Genomic DNA, 16,913 nt, shown 5'->3' with positions numbered 1-16,913 from the left:
GTTAGGGACTAAGTCGAAGGAAAATCAATGAATGAACTAATGAATGAATGAATGACACCAAAATGTATTATCTATATTCACTGAAAAATTTATAAAAATATTAATTAATTAATTTTTTAATTTTCTTGCCGGCTAAGTCCCTTTATTAATCCGGGGTCGCCACAGCGGAATGAACCGCCAACTTATCCAGCAAGTTTTTACACAGCGGATGCCCTTCCAGACGCAACCCATCTCTGGGAAACATCCACACACACATTCACACACACACTCATACACTACGGACAATTTAGCCTACCCAATTCACCTGTACCGCATGTCTTTGGACTGTGGGGGAAACCGGAGCACCCGGAGGAAACCCACGCGAAGGCAGGGAGAACATGCAAACTCCAAACAGAAACGCCAACTGAGCCGATGCTCGAACCAGCGACCCAGCAACCTTCTTGCTGTGAGGCGACAGCACTACCTTCTGCGCCACTGCTTCTCCCCTTGATAAAAATATTCATTTTCGAAATGGGGTGTACTTATAGAGAGAAAAACGACATACACATATATTTATATAGAGAGAGAGAACTACACACACATCATACTAACAGACTATGCCATAATGCACCTCACACACACTGAATACATGGACTATATACTCAGCATCCACACGCATCGGGCTGAGTCTTGTTATTGTATTCTTGTTATTGTGGCACTACGAAGCATTTTTTGTCTAGTCTTTTCTATGTTTTTGATCTTTGTCTTTGGTTATTGGTTATTTTGATGGTTATTTTATCTTTGCCGACTGTTTTTGACCACGACTCGGGATTTTCTGTATGTATCTGTTGACCTGTTTTGACCGTTGCCTGCCTGACTAGTCTTGTAAATAAACTGATCCTCAACCCTGTTTGTCCAGCACTGTTGTGTTACAATACAGTTCATTACACATCTTAAGGTTCATGATAATTGGGTTGATGTATTAAATTAACAAAGAAATTATCAAAAATATACTTATAAATTATGTAGGTTTTAAGTTATGTTTTAAAGGGAAAACATCTTTTTTTTTTCTTTTGAGGATTTAAGCTGCTTTAGTTCTTGCATTATATTCAAATTAAATCATTTGCTGATCTACAAATTGGTGGTATTTTGACAAACATTTATCAGTATGAGTGATTTGGTAATGAATAGAAAACCATTTGCCCGACAATATGATCCCTTGACCATATATGCGAATCTAACACAAGAATGTACAAATCCTGGGAAAATCCAACTACAGTAAATACAGAAGCTAAAACTGTGAGGATCACTTTACACCTCAGACACCGGTATTAGTGTTTGCTGAGAAATAACCGGAATATTTCACCTCCAGCACTCTGGACAGCGCTAGTTTAGCCTAATATGTGAAACACTCCATGAAGAGGGTTATATAGTGCTGGAATACCAAACATTCCTGCTAAATTCCCAGTAAAATCATGATGAGCTTCAGCCACCTCTTCAACTGCTCTTCTGGAGTGTATTGGTTTCTACAGCAGCAGCAGCAGCATCGATGTCTCAGATTGACCAGTGTATGAGTGTTTTCTCAGTTGCAGTGTATTGTTGATTTTAAGGGTCCTAATGACAGAAAAATGCCCCTTGACCTCAGCACCAATTGCATGAAAACTATTTGACCTTTGACCTGGAGATCTAAAGAGGGCATATGGGCACAGAGATACATGGCATTTTAAATAGACTGTTCGCAGAACACTTAAGAAAGAATAATTTATCTGTTTACTTTGTACAGTATGTGCAATCACATACATTCATATATATATATATATATATATATATATATATATATATATATATATATATATATATATATATATATGTGTGTGTGTGTGTGTGTGTGTGTGTGTGTGTGTGTGTGTGTGTGTGTGTGTGTGTGTGTGTGTGTGTGTGGAAGTTTGCATTCAATACAGCACTCAGGATTACGTGCAGAGTCTGTGGAAATAAATGTTGTATATAATGTTCACATAGGCAATACGGTGGCTCAGTGGTTAGCACTGTCGCCTCAAAGCAAGAAGGTTGCTGTTTTGAGTCTCGGCTGGGGCAGTTGGCATTTCTGTGTAGTTTGCATGTTCTCCCTGTGTTTGCGTGGGTTTTCTCCGGGTGCTCCGGGTTTCCCCACAGTCTAAAGACATGCGCTTTAGGTGAATTGAATAAACTAAAATTAGCCATAGAAAGAGTGTGTATGAGTGGACATCTGCTGCGTAAAACATGCTGGATAAGTTGGTGGTTCCTTCCGCTGTGGCAACCCCTGATGAATAAAGGGACTAAGCTGAAAAGAAAATGAATGAATGAATGAATGAATGAATTATTGCAAAGACTGGTCATTTTGCATGCTTTATAAGAACTCAGATTATCATCGGAAGCCAAAGGTATTGTGTTGCCTGCATATGTTTTTGTGTTGGTTTTTACTCTAAAAATGCAGGTAACCATTGACTTACATTTTATGAGTCACCAGGGAACATGTTTCATCTGATAATAATATACTGTTGTACTGAAGGACAAGAATCATCTTAGATTGCCCTATATTTACAGCACATTTAAGGGCGGAACTATCCCTCGAAAATAGCTTTTGTGAGCTTGTATTCAAATCCAAACGTATTTTGATTGAACTGTCTTTTTAAATGCTGTGAACTAAATTCAAATTATTATTAAATATAGAAATACAAAAATGATAGTGACGTACAGGCCCATAGCCTGGGTGGGTCGGGTAGTTTAAAGGGTCACGAAACACCAAAACACATTTTTTGAGCTGTTGACAGTCGTATATGTGTCCCACACTGCTAAAAACACTATTAGGACACCTATATTTCACTAAAAAGTGTAAATTGGTTGTTTTTGCGTTATTTCAAGCAAATTTGTACTTCCGGTTTGAAACGATTTTTTGAAGCTGCGTCACGGCCATGACATAATAGCGTTGTATTCCAGCGTGCAGACTGGGCGTCTGTGCCAGAGTGAGTCTTATTACGTCTTACAGTGTGATGCATTAATGCATGAGTAAGGCTTGGGTCAAACCAATCAGCGCGCTCTATTGTGCAACTTCATTAATATTCATTATTGTCACCGTGTTTACACCACAAAGACGCCACGTTGTGTTGGCAAAACAAGCGTGAAGTGTTGCTTTTATAGTTTGCTGCCGTTAAGTTTCGTTTTCATTTTCTCTCTGTGAGAGCTCTGAGTCACGTGTGGATTAACAGTGTACGCGACGCGCGACAACAATAACTTGAGTGTCTAAGGAGGATTATTGTTTACCTGAGAGCTGTTCTCATCTGCAAACGCTGAGATCTAGATTTGCTTGTAGTATTCTCTCCATAAAGACGCGGCTCTAGTTGCTGGTGATTGTTCTGTCTCTACAGATTTGGTAAGTGAGCGACCAGTGCTCTTTGTTTATTCAGTTTGTTCGTATCGAATTAAGTTAACTATTGCACTGAGTGCAGAAATGTTAGCACCGCATTTTGTGACCGGAATAACACACGCGGCTTTCTGACACTACCTGCCGTGTGCATCTAAGTTTCCGGGAAATGCAAGTTTTTTTTCTCTCATTCGCCGTGCGGTATCAAACATTGCATGAAAAATACACGCTTGCAGCAGTTCCTCGAATCAAATATCTCGTTTGTCGCGAGAGGCATGAATGAATTCCCTGAATGAAAGAGCCAAACTGCAGTTAAAGTCCACCATTTAATAATTTGGCAAATAATTCGACTACAGATGTCCATGTAGGTTAAACACCATCACTTTCTCCTGTCTGTGTGGGTGTGTATTTTGACTCTGAAACTCGCGTGTGCACAAATAGACACTCCCACACCATCCCACTTTAGTTCCTCCGACACTCCCCCCTAAACAGAGCTGGACACGCCCACTTTTCTGACTTTTTCCAAAGTAGAGGTGTGAAAACACCCTGCTGAAACGAGGGGGTTTCATGGCCCTTTAAAAGACCCACACCCCTTCAAAGTTCAAAATTCGGCCCCTATATGAGCTAATTTGTTCTATTTTTGAGAGAATACCATCATAAATTTTGAAAATAACCAATAGAAGAAGGCTTTAAGAAGAATAACCAATAAAATAACCAATAAAACAAGGCTTTTGTTAGTTAAATGGACAAATTGTGACTGAGGAAATGAGATGGCTAGTTTGTTATGTGCATGTTGTGGACAGTTCTTAATTTAAAACAGATCTTAGTTCTTAATCTTAACAGATTGCAATTTTTTATGATGGAGGATAATAAATGAGCATTTTATAAGCATTTTTTCATATTTCTAAAATTCTAATCTCATTTCATTTTATATGAAACTGTAATAACTTACAGATTAAATGTACATTTGTGAATAAAGATACATTTTTTCAAACAAAACATGTAGACATAAATGTAGGAAGTATTTTTGTTGCATGAAAAGGTGTGGTAATGATAACCAAGAGAAAAGAACCACCCCCTTTTAATAGGCTGGCTATGGGCCTGATGTAGGGATATGTAAGCTACATACTATTGAAACTACACAACTTCACTGTTTCAATTTACTATAATCTTCTATGTGAAGCTGCTTTGACACAATTTACATTGTAAAAGCGCTATAGAAATAAAGATTAATTGAATTGAATTGAATTAATAACGCCTCGTGTCAACAAAGCGCGAATCGCGGAGGAGTCGTTCATTTAATATGATTCATTTAAAAGGATTCACGCACCCTGTTTTGTCACGCGACTTCAAAATAAATACAAAGAGGTAAGAAACGCATAGCAATATTGCCTATTTAACGAATATATTTTAAAGAGGACACAGAAACACTACGTTAATGGACACATTTGAATTTATCTTATTACAAACAGTTATCTAAATTAAGACTTAAGTACCTAATATAAACTAAAATATTGTTGTGCACTGCGATACTGTCTTGTTCTGAGGTAATTCAATACGTATACTTAACTAAGTCAAACCAAAAATCTTCATACAGCGAGTACACGAGGACTTGTGGGAAAACTTTGAGTGATTGTTCAAATGAGTCGACTCCTTTAGAAAGAACCGAATCTCCGAATCATCCTCGTGCCTAAAGACAGAGTACAGAACATAAAAGGTGCTCAGTGCGCTTCAGCAGGACTCGACGCGGAGCTTCATTTTCTGTCTCTAGACACTGACCCAGCGCTTTATTTCAAATGAAGCGACCTTTCATTCAACTAATAAGTTTTTATACGTGATATAACAGCTGTCTTCGCCATGAGCTGCTTGGATGTCATGTATCAAGTTTATGGTCCACCTCAGCCGTATTTTGCAGCCGCATACACACCTTATCACCATCAGGTATGTTTACTATATAAAGTATAAAGTAGCTATTTATTTTTTCCTTTACAGAACTTTGTAGTTCGTTTGTTTTGATTCTGCTGGATTTGTGCGTAAAACTTTGTCTCAGCGACTTGTTGCGCCTTCATTTGCAGAATAGTTTACCAGCCATGAAAATAGTTTTACAATCATCCCCGCGTGTTGTTGTTGTTGTTGTTGGTAAAGAAAGAAATGTTCACTATTTCGAAATTAACATGCACATATTTTGCATAAATTAAATATGTGCACAGGTTTTGTTTAAAAATAAGCCCATGTTCAAAATGATTAAAATCTCTATTTAGAGGTTAATATTTAATACATATGTTAACGAAATATTATATACAAAAAAATCTTTCACGTATACTTTGTTAGATTTTATTTACTTATTTATTTTAAAATTAATTAATGAATTAATTATTATTATTATCGATGTTTTGTGTTTAGCCCAAGGCTATCCTGAATAATACGATTATAATATTAATAATACGTTCAATTTAAGATGTTATGTGTTATATATTTTGTTCGTTTTTAAATAATTTTGAAATGTTTAAAATAAATAAAGAATTTATTTATTTTTAGTATTTACCCCAAGCCTATCCTTAATAAAAAAGATTATTAATATAATTAATAATAAGATTAGTTTAAGCTTTCATATATTTTTTGTTTTTATGTATTTATTTAAATTTGTATTAATTATTATTATTATTATTACTATAAAATTTTTAGTGTTTACCCCAAGCCTATCTTTAATAATAAGATTATTAATAATATTATTAATAACATTAATTTAAGCTTTGACATATAGTTTGTTTGTTTTTATGTATTTAATATTTATTTATTTATTATAATTATCATCATCATTTTTTGTGTTTACCCCAAGCCTTTCCTTATTAATACGATTGTTATTAATATTAATATTCAGATTAATTAAACATTTCATATATATTTTGTTTGTTTTTATGTATTTAGTTTTTTTTATTAATTATTATCATTTATTTTTAATGTTTCCCCCAAGTCGAAGTCCTCAACAATAAAAAAATATGAACTTATTATGTCCTATAATTAGGTCGTGCATAAATGCTATACGTGTTTTACACTTTTATACAGATTTTTATATGGTGAACGCATCTACATTATTATTTGATCAGCAGAACATTATAAGACACAAGTGTAGTCATTCATCCCAATGCAATCAGAGATTACAGTAAATTAATTGATTGTTTTTTTCCATCTTTTCAGAAACTGGCATTTTACTCGAAAATGCAAGAATCTCCAGAAACAGTGAGTGGGAGCAGCTCTTCTTTTTCCAACCTCTCCGGGCCACCCATAAAAGAGGAAGACTGTGGCCGGGAGAAAGATCACCCGCCAGAGGCTGAGTACATCAGCTCCAGATGTGTGCTTTTCACCTATTTCCAAGGGGACATCAGTTCGGTGGTGGATGAACATTTCAGTCGTGCTTTAAGTCAGTCTAGTAGTTACGCACCTGGATCTACAAACAGCAAGACGGCAAGAGGCGCAGCATCCTGGAGAGGTAAGCCTCTGATGCAACCCAATAATTGTTTGGTAACACTTTACAATAAGGTTGTAATGTTAGTTAATGTATTTACTAACATGAAGTAACAATGAACAACACATCTATTACAGTATTTGTTAGTTTATGTTACCTCACAGAGCATTAACTAATCCTAACAAGCATGAATTTAGATGTTAATAATGCATCAGTAAATGTTCAATTATAATCAATAAATGCTGTGGTGTTGTTCATAATTAGTTCATGTTAGTAAATACATTAACTAATAAAACCTTATTGTAAAGTGTGACCAATCACGGATACTATAATTCAAATATCTTTTTCTCGCATTAAGACCATAGGGGTCATATTTATTACTTTGTTCTTTGTATGGTTTTCAGATTAATAGATAGGGATTAAAGAGCAAATGGAGTGTAATTAAATTAGGACCTACAGATAAACTGCATACCATTCAGTTTAATTCATCTGTATCATTAATATTATCACAACAGCATTATTTTATTAATTTAGTTGCATTGTTTCAAAATTGATATGTTTTTAAGGTGCATGCAAAGTAATGGATTGAGGACATACTGATCGTTGTGAACTTATTTTTACAATAAATGTTTACATATTACTTATTTTTACATTTATTGTAAAAATAAGTTCACAATTAACAGTATGTCCTCATACCATTACTTTGCTTTTAGCTTGCATCCTTTATCGGTTACACAGCTATTCTTATAAAAATGTGTATCAAATTGGAATACATAATATATAATATAATATGTATTATATATATATATATATATATATATATATATATATATATATATATATATATATATATATATATATATATATATATACAGTTGAAATCAGAATCATTTAACCTCCTTTGATGTTTTTCTCTTTTTAAAATTTTTCCCAAATTATGTTTTTACAGAGCAAGAAAATTTCCATCGTATGTCTGATAATATTTTTTCTTTTGGAGAAAGTCTTATTTGCTTTATTGTGACTGGAACAAAAGAAGTTTAATTGTTTAAAAAACATTTTACAGTCAAAATTATTAGCCCTTTTTTGATAGTCTACAGAACAAACCATAATTTTACAATAACTTCCCTAATTACCCTAACCTGTCTAGTTAACCTGATTAACCTAGTTTAGCCTTTAAATGTCACTTTAAGCTGTGTAGAAGTGTCTTGAAAAATATCTAGTAAAATGTTATTTACTGTCATCATGGCAAAGATAAAATAAATCAGTTATTAGAAATGAGTTGTTAAAACTATTATCTTTAGAAATGTGTTGTAAAATCTTCTCTCCGTTAAACAGAAATTGGGGGAAATAATAATTCTGACTTCAACTGTTTATATATATTTTATTCCATTCTTAATAACTGCACCACTATTAGTCAGTTGGAACTTTTTTATTGAACTGCATTTTATTGTATTGTAATTGTATTATTTGCATTGTTTCAGACTTTGATTTTAAAACCTAATAAACATCAATTATATTATCATATACAAAGAATTATGATATAACTACGACTTCATTTTTTCCCCACAACCAACTTGCTGCCTTCACTCAAAAATGATTTTTGCTGCTTGTTAAAACTACTTATTTAAAAATTATTTTAAAGACACAATTCTTACTTTTTTGGGGGGGACAACTTAACAATCTTATGTCCAAATGGGCTAATTTTGTAAAAACAATTAAGCTAACTTAATCGATTTGTGTTAGAAAAATATAATGCAATTGTGTGGAACCCAACATTTTTTTTGACAGTGTTTACATTTTATTTAAACCAAAAGTGGAAGATTCATCAACAGCCAAATCAATCAACTGCTGTGATATATAGATCAAACACATCTATATACAGAATATAAATACACAAAACATCTCAATAATAATAATAATAATAATAACAATAGTAATTTAGACTTGTAGATTTAGCAACAGATTTTTCATATTATTTATATACTGCAATACTCAAAAAATTACGTCTGCTCTTTGTTCAAACAACTTATTTAAAATAAGCTAAAACAACACTTGTTAATTTTTTGGTAGGGAAACTTAATTGTTTTATGTTCAATCCATTTCAATTTGTAAAATCTAATAATCTAACTTAATTCCTTCATACAAACTGAGTGTACTCTACTGATTTAAAGTGCTTTATTTATCCTCACTTATGGAAAAAAAGCATCTGTTCAATAATCAAATATAAACGTCAATCCGTTCCTCCGCAGATGGATCATTCCCTATGAGCCAGAGAAGTTTTCCTCCTTCCTTCTGGAACAGTGCTTATCAGCCCTCAGTCGCAGCATCTCTCAGCAGCGCATTAGGTTCGTCCCACACAGACCTTCCCTTCCCAACAGACCCGTACTCCAGCGCATCTCTACACAGCCACCTCCACCAAACCACCCCAGAGCCGTGGCACCCGTCCCACCACCATCACCCGTACTCGCTCAGCGGAGCCATCGGCACCCAAGGGTCCACTTACCCCCGGCCCTCAGTGCATGACATGTACGGGACGCATTTTGACCCCCGTTACGGCTCCCTGCTCGTACCCTCAGTGCGGCCGCATAGACTTCCTTCTGCAACGGTGCCTGCACCGGGATCCTCGCCCTGTGATATCAGCAAGAGCGAAGCAGGCAGCTCGGGATGGACCGGAGCTTTTACAGCGACCAGCTCTGATATGAGTCTGAACATGGATACAGGTGTGAACATGAAGCTTAAACACAGCGGGTGTTAATGCACGTGAGGTAGACTTAAACTAAATGTTAAACTGAATGGCGTTTACAGATGAAGTCAAATATTTCCCATATGATGTTTAACCGCAAGGAATTTTTCACAGTATTTCCTATAATATTTTTTCTTCTGGAGAAAGTGTTATTTGTTTTATTTTGGCTAGAATAAATTTTTTTTTTTTCAAAATTTTAAGGTCAATATTAGTCGCCCCCCTTAAGCAATATTTGTTTTTAATTATAGAACAAACCACTGTTGTACAATGACTTAACTAATTACTGTAACTTGCCTAATTAGGCCTTTAAATGTCACTTTAAGCTGAATACTAGCATTTTAAAAAACATCTAGTAAAATATTATGTACTGTCATCATGGCAAAGACAAAAGAAATCAGTTATTAGTTATTAAAACTATTAAGTTTTGGAAATGTGTTATATTATTACTTCTTGGAGAAATAATAATAATAATAATAATACTTTTATTACTAATAATTCAATAGGGCTTATAATTCAGACTTCAACTGTACTTTAGGGAAAACATGGTAAGACTTTGCAACTGCAGTAGTACAGTAGTTAATGTATTTACTAACATGAACAAGCAGTGAACGATACACCTATTACAGTATTTATTCATTGTTAGGAAATCTTTCATTGTTCATTTTAGTGCATTAACTAATGTTAACAAGCATTTTAGTAATGCACTAGTAAATGAACTATGATCATTAATAAATGCGGTACTAGTATTTATGCAGATATACTTAAAAAAAAGAATGGATGTTATTGCATTTGACAACTTAGTGTTAAACCGAATGGCATTTACTTTAGGGAAAATGCGGTAAGACTTTGCATTAAGGATGTATTATAGTAGTTGTGTATATAAAATGTATTTACTAACATGAACAAGCAGTGAACGATACACTTACTTACATGAGAAAAAGTATGGATGTTATTGCATTTTAAAACTAAATGTTAAACTTGAACGACATTTACTTGTTAAATACAGTGAGACAGCATGTGAATTACGGGGGGGTTTAGGGGGGTGATTGACCCCCCTAATTAATGCTTGATCCCCACTGAAGGACGTCAGAGCAAGATATATGGGGTGGGGGTCAGTCCTTTAATACTTGAAAATATTTCACTCTGATCTGTATTTAAATAATAATGTTAATAATTAAAATAATACACATAAGTATACATATGACCACCCCTATAATGCTTCAAAACATTGAGAATACATAATCGCGCCAATCAGTCTATTCAAGAAAAAAATCTGAAACTGTCAGATCACCAATAGACATTGTGTTCACAAAGACTTTGTTTTCTTGTAAAATAGGTGTTTCTATCTATATTTAGTCTGAAGGTAAATTCGAATTAGACGCATAGTTGTAGTTTAACCTACAGTAACATCTGAAATGGTTCTAATCCGAAAATACTGTGGGTCAGATTACAAACAGATACGTTTTATTAATAAACTAGATGTAACTAAAAATAAATACATGAATGACGAAAGCACGTATTACACAAACTAACCAAAACAGTTGACCACCCTGATCGTCAATTTATAATTGGCACTCTGCGGTAAGGCTTTATAATATGGTTGTATTAGTTAATGTAAAAGTAATGGTAACACTTTATTTTGATGGTTCTTTTGAGTATTAGTAGACTGTCTGCTTAATACCTGCTGATACCGCTCCATCAATAGACATTTAACTGACTATCAGAGACTTTGCAAGTGTATGTCAACTTAAACTAACCCCAACCCCAACCTACAGTCTACTTATAATCTAATAAGAATTAGTTGGCATGTAGACGCAATGTTACTTAAATTCAACAAACTGATCATCAACATAAAGTGTGACCAAAGTAATTAGTACATTTTTAAAAATGTAATTGGTTAAAGTTGTAATTTGTTAATTAATTTTTACTAAGATGACCAACCAGTGAGCAATACCCTTATTACAGTATTTATTCACTGATCGTTAGGTACTGAAAATAAAGTCATCAATAGTTTGTTCATGTTAGTGTATTAACTAATGTTAACAAGCACGAATTTGGATTTTAATCACGCATTAGTAAATGTTAAACTATAAATAATAAATGCACAATTATTAATTATTATTTGTTCATGTTAGTAAATACATGAACTACCTTTAACCAATTGAAACTTTTTTATAAAGTGGGACTGAAAAATTAATTAAGGGACTAAGCCGAAAAAAAAATAAATGAATTAATTTTCCATTTAAATTTATTTAAAATCTAATTAATTCTTGTGATGCAAAGCTGAATTTTTCAGTGTCACTTCTTCATTTTTCCCTGTCAGTGATATTAGTTTCAGATTTATTTGCTGCTTAACAAAAATTTATTTTTATTTATTTTTATTTATTTTTATTGTTAAAAATGGTTGTTTTACTTAATAGTTGTATGCAACATGTGATATATTTTATTATAATGATGAATGAAAAGTTTAAAAGAAAAGCAATTATAAGAAACATTAATATTCAAAAACATATTTAAAATAGTTTTTAATCAGTTCAATTGCTAAAATTTATACTTTTGATACTTTTTTTTTTTACTTAATTAAAAAAAAAGGCAAACAGATGCAGGAGACTGCAAGGAAACATCTAGATCAAGGATTCCCAAACTAGGGCCCACAGAAACCTTTGATTTGGCCCACCATCCCCTCTGTGAAGAGAGGATGAATGATGGGCATGGTTTAGAGGTTGTCATTTCAAATCTAATGTAACCTTTTTTTGTTTGTTTTATTGTTAAAAGCTAACTGAAATTAAAATTTTCAATTAAATGGTGTAAATTAATCAGATTTAGTTTAAAAGGTACATACTGTCACCCGACAGATAAAGCACAAATCAAAGCAAAGGCAAATTCTGCTTTTGTATTCAACATTCAATTCCAACATGTTATAAATGTAATTGTCTATATTGTTATTGCAGTAAGTTATCATTTTAAATGTTTTTACTGCATTAGTTAACATGATTTAAAGTAATGTTTTTTTCCCTTTACAGTATTTACTTCTAAATCTTACTAAATAAATTGGGAAATTACCCATGGCGACTTTAATGTAAAATAGTTAGGTATATTTACTTCCGTCTCACGGCTCTCTGTGTTATTTGGCTTTTGGCCCTTTATACGAAAAGGTTTGGGCACCCCTAAACTAGATCTTTCATTTTTACAAAATCCCTTACAAACTAAAGTCTGATATTTCATTTATCTTCAGAAAAAAAACACTTAATTTCTTTTTAAAAACGTTCTAAACCAAATTTAATAAAAGATGACAGAAAATAAGGAATTTCTGAGTTTGTTTGCAAATGCTACTTCGTTTAATTCTTTGTTCTCTAATGCAGTGACATTTCTACATGACTTTTCAAAGCCACCAGAGGTTAAATTCTCAGAATAAAAAAGCCAAACGTATAATGTAAAACATAATACCGTCTGAGAGCTTCTTGTAGCACTCTGCATGATCAATTTGCCAATTTATTCTCACTTTTTTCTAGTTACCTTCAAGGTTTTTCACCTTTGCTCTTCTGATATTGATTTTCACTCTTCGTCTTTAAGGCTTTCTTTGCTTCCAGCCTTCACTTCTCTCTCTCTGTGTATTTGTTGCTTATTTTCTCTCTCTTCATTTCCTTATGCTTTTTTTTCTCTCCCTATTCCGTCTTTCTCTCAGGTCTACAGAGCCAAGATAAGAGCAAGGACTTGTACTGGTTTTAAAGCCCTGCGGCCACTTCTTTTTCTCCGCTGGCTTGTCTTTCTCTGGCTTTTCTGTAACAGATTCTCATCTCACTTGCAGCTCGGCGCTACACGCTCTGCAGCGGGACCATCCTAAGCTGAAAGTGGAGTAAAAAAAAACTAAACTCTCCGTTGAGAGGAGCAAACGTACTGTATTGGTGTGACTAGCAGCTGCTCAATCCCTCCCCCGACCTTCAGCAAAACTGACCCAAAATCAGGTTTAAATATGGACTAGGTTTCTTCAGGAGGATATTTGAGAGCCAAAATGGCAGAAAAGTAAAAGACTTTTTTTTTTTTGACCAGAACTGAGATGTTTTGACGAAAGAGCAGCATTCCCGATCATCTCTGGGTTATTTGAAGCCGCTTGACTCTATCTATATTGCTTTCAGCACCTGTCATGGACAACTGTTGTGGAACTTAACAGGCACAGTGCGCCGTTTGACCGAGCGAGAGCCCTGGAGTTCACAAAAGAGCCGTTTTGTTGTAGCTGGACACACGGCGAAAGGGAACAACTGGTTTGGCTTTTCTGTTTCTTTTTTTTTTGTCAGGCATGTTGTGGATTTAACTGGAATAAGATACACCAGCCTGATCTCATGAGGAAATGTAACTACAGTTAAAGTCAAAATTATTAGCTCTTTTTCAAATATTTCCCAAATGATGTTTTACAGAGCATTGAATTTTTCACAGTGTTTCCTATAATATTTTTTCTTCTGTAGAAAGCCTTATTTTTTTGTATTTCGGCTAGAATAAAAGCTGTTTTTAATTTGTTATTAATCATTTTAAGGTTAATATTATTAGCCCTCTTATACAATATTTATTTTTCGTTTATCTACAGAACAAACCTTCGTTATACAATGCCTTTAATTTGCACTTTAAGCTGAATACTAGTTTCTTGAAAAATATATTGTCAAATATTATTTACTGTCATCATGAAAAAGATAAAATAAATCAGTTATTATAAATGAGTTATTAGACTATTATGTTTTGAAATGTGTTGAAAAAATCATTTAAAGAAATTGGAGAAGAAAAATATACAGGGGGGCTAATAATTCTGACTTCATCTGCATTTAATGTATTGTCCCACAAACCCTACCCCTCATTATACGATGAGCAAATCATACTAAGGTGTATGAACGAGAATGTACAAATTAGCCACTAAATCAACAAGTCACGAATTGCCATGAGATTGTGTTGGACACACACAGTTAAGCTGTACTGTATATATTTTAAGTGTTTTAGTGTGTCTACATGTAAAGATCAAACAGCATGTCAGGAATATTTGTACTTTTTTATGAATTTTTTTTTTGTCATCATCAACTTAGCCCAAAGTATGCTTCAATTTATTTTACACAGTCACATGCACAGCCTTTTAAAGTACTCCATTTGATGGTGTGTGCAAAAAGTGACAAATAATGCCACAGCGGAATGAACCACCTATTATTTCAGCATATGTTTTACACAACTGCAACTAAGCATTGGGAAACACTTTACTCTTTTACACACTATGGACAATTCAGTTGATCAAATTCATCTATAGAGCATGTGTTTGGACTGTGGGGGAAACCGGAGCACCCGGAGGAATCACAGATAGAACATCCAAACTCCACACAGAAATGGCAACTGACCCAGCAGGAGATCAAACCAGTGACCTTCTTGCTGTGAGGTGACAGTGCTAACCACTAAGCCACCATGCCGCCCAAAAAATGACATTGTACTTGAAAATAGTACATGAAATTTACCTAAAATAGAGTCACAATCAACATTTAATAACTCAACATAAGCACTAACTCAACACGTTTATGTTCAATTTTTTAAATGGATAGTTGAACCAAAAATGAAAATTCTGTCAACATTTACGTACACTTTACTTTTCTTTCTTGGTAAACACAAATGTTTCTTTCTTGTTGAACACAAAAGAAGATATTATGAAGGAAGCCTGAAACCTGCACTGACAAAAATTATTGAAAGATGATTCCTTGGATTTACTCATTTTTGTTTTACGTTAAGTGGTTTTAAACAATTTATTTGGGCTGAATTTAAACAAATTAAGTTGAACATTATTAAATTTAATTTGTTTGTTTAAATTCAACACAAATAAATTGTTTGCAACAGTTCTGCATGCAACATTGCAGCCATTGACTTCAATAGTAACTATGTGAGTCAACGGTCATACACAGCAAAATCCTCTGCGTAAAATTGACTTAGTTTAGATAGTATTTGGTCCCTCTCTAAATTGAGTTAAAGTAACTCAAGTCAATGACACAATGAAAGGATTAATTAAGTGATGATTGAGGACTGATGATGAACACCTGCTGTTAATAAGCAGAAACACGGATAAGAAACAAAAAACTACATCTGACTACATCACAGCCTTAGATGAAATCAGCTGAAATATAATTCAATTCAGTTTTATTTTAATTCTATAGCGCTTTTACAACGTAGATTTTGTCAAAGCAGCTTCACATAGAATATTATAGTTATACATTGAATCTCTTAAAATCTCAGCAGAGGATCATTAAGCAACTCCACAAACAGTAGCTTTGCTTTTTACCAACTTGTTTGCAATTATTTAAAGAGGGACCAAATACTCTCTGAACTGAGTAGATTTTACTCAGAGGATTTTGCTGTGTAGGTGTTCAGATTTCTTCAAAATATCTTCTTTTGTGTTCAACAGAAGAAATAAACTCAGAAACGTTTGCATTCATATGAGGGTGAGTAAATAGTGATGACATTTTCATTTTTGGGTTTTATATCCCTATTAACAATGGCCTGGTTTGGTGTTGTCATCTTGTGGACAAACTAAAGTAAAGCAAAAACAATTAAAAATGGCAAAAATCTGGCAGTTCTGCAGTGTTCTTACTGCAAAATTTAAGTCGTATGCACTGTACGCAGATCATTATAGACACGTAAAAAATTGAAGTTTTTTTCAAAGCACAAAGTATACATGTGGTATGTTAGCATACACACAGTCATTCAAAGTATCCTCTATTACAGTGTCTCTCAACCATGTTCCAGGAGGACCACCAATGTTGCATGTTTTGGGTGTCTCCTTTGTCTGTTACGCCTATTACAGGTCATTCAATCTCTGCTAATGAGCTGATGATCTGAATCAGGTGTGTTTGGTTAAGGAGGCATGGAAAATGTGCAGAGCTGGTGGTCCTCCAGGAATGTGGTTGAGAAACACTGCTCTACTAGAGAGTGTGCACAAACACAGGTACTTTACACATTCGCACTAGAAGTTTTCATCTTCATCCAGATTCTGAACTCTTTATCTTCAAATTTTGAAGAGCTTCAAATATGTCGTTGCACTTGTTTGAACTGGATATCTATTAATTGCCTCACGCTATCACTCTTCAATGTGGGCATCAGTGGTTTTTGCTGTCTTCAGTTTGCCGTTGTTTTCATGTCAATGTGACTGCAGTTCATTACTATTGAATTTTTTATTACCATTACATTTTTATTACATGTTTTAGTATAATGTGGTCATGCCGCCAATGTTTGTGGGTATGTTTAGGAGCAGTGTTGGGAAATACTAATTTTATTATTTATCATAAAATTAGTAATGTTAATACAAAAAT

At 33.8% G+C, this 16,913-nt stretch overlaps 1 protein-coding gene and 1 long non-coding RNA gene across 14 annotated transcripts in view; one reads left to right on the top strand and one right to left on the bottom strand.

Annotated features, from left to right (window-relative positions):
• The window catches only part of LOC137488687 (uncharacterized), a 149,975-nt gene that overhangs the window by 85,777 nt on the left and 47,285 nt on the right, over positions 1-16,913 (bottom strand). The gene's annotated exons all lie outside the window — the stretch shown is intronic.
• vgll2a (vestigial-like family member 2a) overlaps positions 5,099-16,913 on the top strand; it is a 42,275-nt gene continuing 30,460 nt past the window's right edge. Inside the window, exons 1-4 of one of the 4 annotated variants that reach the window (XR_012395551.1) lie at positions 5,099-5,320; positions 6,578-6,869; positions 9,095-9,565; positions 13,274-13,850. Coding sequence is in view for 2 of the 4 variants with exons in the window: in NM_001025486.1 (NP_001020657.1) it covers positions 5,237-5,320; positions 6,578-6,869; positions 9,095-9,565; positions 13,274-13,317 (891 nt within the window). In the remaining 2 variants the exon portion in view is untranslated. 4 annotated transcript variants of the gene reach the window in all.

The sequence above is a fragment of the Danio rerio genome, chromosome 20, assembly GCF_049306965.1.
Source record: "Danio rerio strain Tuebingen ecotype United States chromosome 20, GRCz12tu, whole genome shotgun sequence".
NCBI lineage: Eukaryota > Metazoa > Chordata > Actinopteri > Cypriniformes > Danionidae > Danio > Danio rerio.
Note: the sequence above shows the minus strand (reverse complement) of the source record. Positions and strands in the feature narration are given on the sequence as shown.